At 48.4% G+C, this 8,387-nt stretch overlaps 1 protein-coding gene across 2 annotated transcripts; it reads right to left on the bottom strand.

Annotated features, from left to right (window-relative positions):
• Window positions 1–782: 782 nt before the first annotated feature.
• Window positions 783–6,214, bottom strand: LOC123172142 (type I inositol polyphosphate 5-phosphatase 8-like). Of its 2 annotated transcripts, none has more exons than XM_044589163.1 (10): window positions 6,059–6,214; window positions 5,209–5,284; window positions 4,978–5,071; window positions 4,753–4,836; window positions 4,432–4,528; window positions 3,868–4,029; window positions 2,835–3,321; window positions 2,473–2,702; window positions 2,083–2,385; window positions 783–1,559 (listed from the first exon to the last, which is right to left on the bottom strand). In XM_044589163.1, exons 2-10 carry the CDS (start codon window positions 5,236–5,238, stop codon window positions 1,277–1,279), a joined length of 1,770 nt encoding a protein of 589 aa, XP_044445098.1. In that variant the 5' UTR covers window positions 5,239–5,284; window positions 6,059–6,214; the 3' UTR covers window positions 783–1,276. The 2 variants fall into 2 exon arrangements, with proteins under 2 accessions (XP_044445098.1, XP_044445099.1); XM_044589164.1 differs by having other exon boundaries at window positions 3,913–4,029.
• Between the last annotated feature and the right edge of the window lie 2,173 nt (window positions 6,215–8,387).

Raw genomic sequence — 8,387 nt, 5'->3', positions numbered from 1 at the left:
TAACAATTTTTATAATACGTGGTCAACATTTTTTCGATGCACATTTAACATATTTTAAAATGCTTGATTAAAATTTGTATGCAAGTACAAGATTAACATTTTCTAATACATGGTGAACTTTTTTCTATACACATTTAACATTTGTTCAACACAAGATTCATTCTTTAATACATGGTAAATATTTTTACTATACTCATTTAACTTTTTCAAATGCTTGATTAACATTGTTCAAATACCTGTTTAATATTATTTTTCAAATGTTTGATTAACATTTTCTTTCGAATTATTGATTAACATTTTTTAAATACATGATCAACCTTTTTTCACACACATTGTATATTTTTTGTATACATGGTCAACATTTTTATGTACACATTTAACATCTTTCAAATGCATGTTTAACATTTTTTAAATATTATGGGAAGTATATTTTTTGTAATATATATGTTTAGAATATTTGGAAGTGTAAACAAAAATAAAATAAATAAATCAAAAAACAAAAACGAAAATGAAAAAAAGAAGGTTGTGGCTTCCAGCACAGCTAGGCTGGTCCCCTTACGCGAGGCTTCCCCACGCGCAACCGGGTCATCTGCAAAAAACCAAACTAATAGCACGAATCTTAGAACTTTCGATCTAATGGAAAAAAAACTTAGACGTGACATAGCTAATTCTCATCTAGAGAGAAATTAACAAATCCAAAGAAAAAGGCATCCTGCAAGATGAATTTATTCAGCATAATCCGGAAGAACATGTTTAACTGGAATGCATCCGGCATTCCACATAAATTTTGCAACAACGTCTATGGACAACCCATCTCCTTATATATATAATTATATATGAACTGAAGAAAATTTCGAGATTACAGTTTTTTTCTTCTTATGTACGTCCAAAACAAAACGACAGAGAAAAGAAGACAAGGATTCCTGATTTCCTATTCTATACTGCTGGGCTACACGCATACTGTGATAAGTTTAGACATGAAGGAAGAATTACTACTCTACTAAGAAGATTCCTCCGAAGAAGGCAAGGCATCCACCCTGAAAAGCTCGCGCGTTCCCGAGAAGAATGTCCCGTCCTTCTCCTCTCAAAGTGAAAATTGCTGCGAGCTCCGTGGCCAAATGGCAAGCAATAATGAGCACGTACGCCACCTGCCTGCCGGTGCACGTACCACGGCCGGGCTCGCCTATGTTTCAGCGCCGGCCGGCACGCGTGCGCCGCGACGGCCACCTTTTGAGGCCGCCGCTGCCGTTCTTCGATGGTCACCACGTATGACGTGTCAGAATCTCGAGGACTGGAGGCACCGGCAGTCCCGGGGCGGCGCGACGAGCAGCTCCTCGGCCTCGATCACCGCGCCGCCCGCGGGCGGTGTCCTGCGTTGCCGGCAGCATGCCTTATTAGCGGTGGCCTGCAGGCTGCTGCCGTCGTGGTGGTGGTGGTGGTGGTGGTGGAGGCGGATGGAGAAGAGGGAGTTGACGGGGCGGTGGTCGGAGAAGCGCGACTCGCCGCGCTCGTACCACGCCTGCTCCACGCCCTCGCCGCGCCACAGGATGCGGTCGCACCTGCAATACCACCACCCAATAAATTAATCATCAACGACATGGTCGAAGCCTCCAAGGACGAATTAGCAGACTTGTTTAGCTAGTAGCAGTAGATTAATTAGCCATAGATCATGGCGGCGAGTGGCCATTGGACTATAATTAACTACTACGTGCAGTGCATGCACAAAGCTTGCATCTGCTGCTACACCGCTACTGCTAGGTAGGTAGATTCCCTATGCTCGTGGCCATGGAGACTAGCTTGGCGCGACAAGGACTGGTCACCATGGAGTCTACGCTACCCTAGCTAGACTCACTAATTAATTCTGATCTGAGCTAATCGCAGAGCATGTGCCTAAGCTCAAATTATGCAGATGCAGTGTGCAGCGAGTGCTCCGCCATGATCTTCTCATGTCTCTCATGCCATGTGAGACCTCTGAATCTCTGATTGATTACTTCCTAACCGAACTGACGCTCGCACGATCCTTGTGTCAGATGCAATTTTTAGGGCTGTCAAATGTCTAATTACGGAGTAACAATTACGTACCATGCCGGCGTGCGCTTCTTCTTCTCCCGCGACGGCCTCCCGGCGGCGGAGGAGCTCAGTGCGGCCATGGCGTAGGTGTCGGACTCGGCAAGGTACTTGTACGTGGGCGGGAACCGGATCTCCCCCTCCTCCCACCCGCCGCCGAACACGCGCCCGGCCCTCTGCTCCGCGCGCAGCTGGTCGCGCTCCAGCAGCGCCCGCCACTCGTTCCGCTCCAGCAGCCCCCGCGTCTCGCCGTCGCCGCCGCCGCCGCCGCCCGTCGACGACAGCCGGTAGTTCAGGTCGCCGAGCCAGATGACCTTGCTGCATGCCGTTCCACAACGCCGCGGTCAGAGGCAGAGTCCAGTTCAGCAGATCAGATAAGGATGTGGTTTTTGATGTCGTACGTACTCGTGCTCCAAGATGGTCTCCGGCGACGACGGTGCCGACGCCGGCAGCCTGGAGAACCGGTGTACCCGCGGGAACCTCGTCCGCTTGAGGATCTCCGCGACGTCGCTGTTCCGGCGCACCTCGTCGCCGTCCTTCTCGCCGGACGCCAGGTGCGTGCACACGAAGCACAGGCTCGTGGACGCCGCCGCCGAGCTGCCACCTTGCAGCGTCAGGCTGATCGAGATGGACCCCTATCACATATTCACAATCATTTCAGCAACAACTTAATGTTTGAATTTAAACTCCAGGATATTAATCTTGCAAAATTTCACGATGGTACGATATGCAATGAATTTACAATATTTATTTGATAGAAAATTCACCTTGTTTCCCATGTACCCCATGATGCCCCTGCCAACACACGAGACCCTGAGGCCGGTGACACGTGGCATGACATCCGCCCGGACCCACACGCAGAGGAAGATGCCCACCATCTGCTTGCTCGCTGCCAGGCGGTATCCGTGCCTCGCCCTTTCTTGCAACATCGTCGCAAACTCGCTCGTCTCCTCCTCGCTGCTCGACTCCGGGTTTGACGTGGAAGGCTCGCTATCCTCCTCCTCTTCCTCCTCAAGCTCTGACACCGTATCGTCCATCACCGGTATATCCGTGAAGCCGACCTTGGCCTTTTGACTACATTCAGGGTGCGCCTCCTCGGCAGCCGTGCACCGGTGACCGTGGTGATAATTGTTGCTTCTCTCCAAGGAGGAAGGGTTCAAGGCTTGGCCAATAAGGTCGAGCCACTTGGAAGCGGGGACCCTGTCCTCCGCCCCGAGAACATTCCCAGCGTTCAGCGGCACTATTTCCTGAAAGCTGTGACATGACAAATAAACTTAATCAAACTTCGAAATCACTCCTATATACTCCATCATTATGTCACCATTTCACACAACATCATGACTTTGTTTATGGTGATCGAGGCGGTAAATTAAGCTGTCAGCTTCTCCCCCTCTCATGGTACTATACTACATCAATTTGGGATTTGAGGAGTGATGGGATAACTAATCATGATTAGGTGCATAAGTCCAACACTGAAACCCATGACAAATATGTACTTATAGGTAAACTACTCACTCCTATGCAAGTAAGGTAAGGTACACGACGTCCTGTCATGATTCTGGCCGGCATATGGGTTCGCACTCTGCACTGAAATCCACACAAAGTTCACCCATACAAATTCCTATGAGTGAGTGCATTCACTCAGCAGCATCCCTTTGAGTGAGTAGCAATTTTAACTAGACACTTTCCAAGTAACCCAATGTGTACGTGCATCATTACACTATATTAATTCCATTGGTCATACCTGAAGATTATGTTCTCCTATGAAACTAGAGAGAGAGAGAAGCGAGTTCAACGCACCACCAGAAAACAGTAGATCGACACGGGTAGTATGCACATACATACCCGAGGACGTAGATGTGGGGAGGCGAGGAAGAGGCATGTTGGTCGAGGAGCCAGTCGGAGAGGTCGAGCCCTTGGTGCGGCGGTCTCCCGCCCACGTTCCACGTCCCCACTAGCACTCTGTATCACACAAGCACATAAATACAGTTAATTATCATACGGTATAAACCATGCATAAATGAATCAACATGGCTTAATCAATCGTTCACTAAGCGCAATCCCATCGCCTCAACTCAACCCCGTCTGCTTAGTTGATATTCCGACTTTCTCTAAATATGCTACTACCAGTACTAGTAGTGTGTATTTTCTCTGAAATCAATACTAGAAAAAAGATGCCCAGACTTTCAGAGAACAGCCTCTATTTTGTTCGTTTGCTTCACTAGGTATGTAGCCTGCTCCATATGCACATGATGCACGCAGATTTATATGCGTTGACAATCGACATGATAAGATATTTTCTCTTTGAACCGCAGAGACATTGACGCATGCATGAAGATCAGGGTTTGTGTGTGAGTCACTGACCTGAGCTCCTTGGGAGGCTGCCACGACGAGCTCGGCCCATGCCGTAGGGGAGGCACCAGATTCTCGCGCCCCTCCTCCACCAACCACCCTGCTTCACCTACGCATGCACAAACAAAAATTCAGACCAACAAGATATTCAGACCACGTTCGTTCATTCGGCGCCATTACTAAACTGTTCCATCTCGTGTGATGAAACAGTGTGTCTCTTTTGATGGTTTTATCTGGGGACAAAGATGTACAGAGCTGTTTGTTGTTGTTCTTGTTGCAGCTAACAGCACCGGCAGTCGCTGTGACAGTAAAAGTTTGTTAAGTGGTCCGTACCTGACAGATCTCGCCGGCTGCCGTCCCTGTCCGAGCAGCTCTTGCGCCTCCTCTGCTCCTGCCCTCTGATGCCAAATCTGTCACCTGGTCGATTAAACCACACGCAGAAATCAGTTGCTGTGGTTAGTTAACCGTTGGAGAATTATCCTGCTGGAGGTATCTTAGATGGAACTGGAAGAACAGTAATAGAAATGGTTGTTTCTTTGATCGATCATGGTGACTTACTGGCGCAGTCTGAATGGAACGACGGCTCTGCGTTGGTCTTGAGGCTCAGCCATCTCCTCACCGCCGTCCTCGTCCTCCTCGGCCACGACGACGACTGAGCAATCAAACACACAAGCGAAAAATCAGCCTCTGTGTATGTAAGCTTATCATAGAACTACAACTTACTCTGCTTTGTAAAGAAAGGAAGAAACACATGATCCTGAATCCAGATTGATCGGAAACCATACTAACCTTTGGGATTCTTGCATTGTCCGTCGTCATGATTCGATCCGCCGACCAATCTCCTGGATGCTCTGTCCGCGTCAATCTGTAAAGAGATGATATGTGATGAGGGAGAGGGACTGACTACTCAGGTCGGAATCGAATCGAATACAACAGCTCTGATTCCTGGCTCTTTAACTAGGTGTAAAGAATGTCGCAAAAGCGTTAAATCTCAACCAGCACCGGTACTGACTAAGAATCTATTAAAAATGTAGCCATGTAGGGGAGAGAGGGAGGGAGGTGCTAATAAACTACTGGTGCTCAACTAAACTAGTCCAGTAATACAGCTTAGCAGCTGCTCTGCTGGAGCTGGGAGAGGAAGAGTAAAGTAAACGAGAACTCAAGCAGAGCAGAGCAGACCGGGGAAGAAGAATAAAGCAAAGCCAGCCAAGTGGAGGGACGGTGCCAATCTGATACGTACTGCGTAATAAATCTATCATGTTTGGCCGATCTGGTTGAGAAATCATCAGGCAAGCAGGCAGACGGAGCACATGCGTCGACGGCCGGTTCAAGGCACCGGCCGGCACGCATTGGCCCCAAAATCCATCCAAAATCCAAATGGTGGCGGAAGCAGAGATGCAAGAACTGGAGAGACACCCATTTTCTCCGCCTTAATCTCTACCCTCCACAGCGTACTCAATCCTAATTCGTAAGAGCATCTCATGGCCGTGGCAATGAAGAAAGCATGAGGAAATACTATGCGCTCTGTGGCGCGGTGCGGGGAAGAAGAAAGCTGCAAACTGTTCATGAAAGCACAGCAGAGGTAGGCAATAATTAATGGAGGATCGAGCGGAACTTCAGGGCTTCCAGGAGCGGTTACCTTGACTTGATCGAGCAATCTGCAGCGGGAGGGGAAGGAAGGGAATGGAGTTGACGTGCCGCGAGAGCGCCCGAGAGAGAGGGGAGAGGTGAGAGAGGTGGGCGGTTTGCTGGGATATTATAACGGAGCGGCAGGGAGGAAGGAGGAAGAAGAGGTGGGGGAAGAAGCGTGGGAGTGGGGGTGCTCCCTGCTGCCTTTATAGGTGCGCACTGCCATGTGGGCCATGGGTTGAAAAACGCTGGTCGCCACCCCTGTCTCTCTGCCTGTGGGCCCACACCACCAAGGTACGAGTACTACGCAGTGTGGTACTATGTAGCCTTTGTTGGTTGCATTTCCAAAATTGATTCCTATATTCTGGCGTCGCTGGTTTTCCTTGTAAATAACAAAGACAAATTTTCAGTTGTAAAAAGAAAGACAAATTTTCATTTTCTTTCCGCCGACAAAATAATGTTTTCGTCGCGCTAATCACTCCCGGAGGAAATACAATCTCTGGATCATTCAGTTGGTTTTCAACTGTACATAATCGATAATCCGACCATAATGAACTCACAAAAGAAAAATCTGACTATAATGCGTCTACTTATGCTAGTCAGTCCGAGAGGAAGTACAACCTCTGGGAAATTCCTTATTTTGATGTTACTGCCTAATCGACCGTATCCTTGCTCCTTTCCCCTCCATGTGGCAAGGTTTTGAAATGCATTGAATACCACAGCACAACATTCCCATATACGAAAAACAGAAGAAAATGACACTTTGCCACTTTCATGTGGTGTTTGTTGTTTCAACTGTACATAAAAACTGTATCCAAGTAATGCCTGATAATGCTTCAAATTCACTCCTTCATTTCCTTCCTACTATATCTCTTGTTGTCTGTCAATACTGTATTATCGTTACGCCCGTCTCTTCCGTCGTCTTGGTTACGAGCATGCGGCCAGGATTGAGTTGGTGCCATGGATGCCGGGGCAGCGGCCTTGGTGGTGGGAACCACGGTGCTCGGGGGCGGAGCACTTGTCTGAGACGATGACTGGTGACTAGGGCCGTGTGTGCAGCGTGGTGGCCAGTGTGTGACGTCCGATGTGGTGGCGCGGTCGACCGTGTCGCAGTTCAGTGACGGTGAGTGTTGACCGGGCTGAAAACCTGTTCTAACTTGACAGTTCGGTGACGGCGGCGTTCTAGCGTCGTCCCCTTCTTGAAGGCGTCGTCGCGGATACTCATGGTTCACCGTGATGCTAACCCTGATTCTCGGATTGGACGGTGGCGGCGCTTCGGTGGCGCACCCTTCTTGGAGGTGCCGCCTTGAAGCCCGTGCTTCGTCATTCTCGGCTTTGTCTCTTTGCAGTGTCTATAGTTGAGAACCATCCTGGCGACTCCATAGTGATGCCTATTGTTCATCTGTTATTGACTTGAAGTTGTTTGGGGCAGTGAGGCTATTCTCAGTGTCTATCTATCCTACATTGGGTGTGTTTGGTGCCGTGACGTTCGTTTGTATCGGTTGGCTTGGTGATAGTTGCTTTATATATAAAGCGGGGAAACCTCCTTTTTTAACACAGCACAATCAGAATCGCTCACATACACTCACCCCCATAAACACACGCATGCACACCCTACCCCTATGAGCACCTCTGAGTGACTGATCCGGCATAGTCTCTTGAGATTTTATAAAGGCGCCACAGGCGCCACACAGTCGACGGGAACGTCTCCTCTCACTAAACGAATATCGCCGGAAGCCTGAAATAAATCAAAAAATAATGCGAACACCAATGTCAAGTCTAGAACTTGAACCCTGGTGGATTAGGGTTACAATTATCCTCCTAACCATTCAACCACAGATTGGTTCGCAGGAAACCCTTTTTGATATTATCGTTATGCAAGTAGCAAAAATGGGCGAAGCCTGGTTCGAAAGAAAAAAGTACACAAGGATAAGTGTTACAGGAGGTTCCCACAAAAAAGAAAAGTTCGGAAAATTGTAGTGCTTGCTGGTAGCATATTTGTCACTGGCATGCATGGCCGGTGTTGACAAGTTACAGCCACTGAGCTCTTGACACCGAACAAAACCAAAAGGCTGCCCTTGCTTAAATTTTTGGAGGTCGGCGGTGCGTAGCTTCTTGTTGACTCCCTTTACCGACGCTTTTCAGCTTCTGTTCTGACACCAGCAGCGAGAGCTGGGCCCTACGCGTACGTACAGCACGCAGTAGCTCAATCCAGCAAGTCAGCAGTCTTGGGCGCGTTACTTACAAAGAAGAAGAAAAAGGAAAAAACTTTGCTTGGTAGCAATCGTTTAGCGACAGCTAATCGCCTGGCCGCATAAGTATATACGTATATGTCGCTT

Source organism: Triticum aestivum, unplaced genomic scaffold, assembly GCF_018294505.1.
Source record: "Triticum aestivum cultivar Chinese Spring unplaced genomic scaffold, IWGSC CS RefSeq v2.1 scaffold115711, whole genome shotgun sequence".
In the NCBI taxonomy this organism is placed as follows: domain Eukaryota; kingdom Viridiplantae; phylum Streptophyta; class Magnoliopsida; order Poales; family Poaceae; genus Triticum; species Triticum aestivum.
This window is presented reverse-complemented; position numbering and strand designations above follow the sequence as displayed.

Coding starts and splice junctions, on each gene's coding strand:
- LOC123172142 (XM_044589163.1), bottom strand. CDS start 5,238: ATGACGACGGACAATGCAAGAATCCCAAAG. Junction 5,072..5,208: donor ACAATGCAAGAATCCCAAAG/GTTAGTATGGTT, acceptor TTGATTGCTCAG/TCGTCGTCGTGGCCGAGGAG. Junction 1,560..2,082: donor AAGAAGCGCACGCCGGCATG/GTACGTAATTGT, acceptor GTGGTATTGCAG/GTGCGACCGCATCCTGTGGC.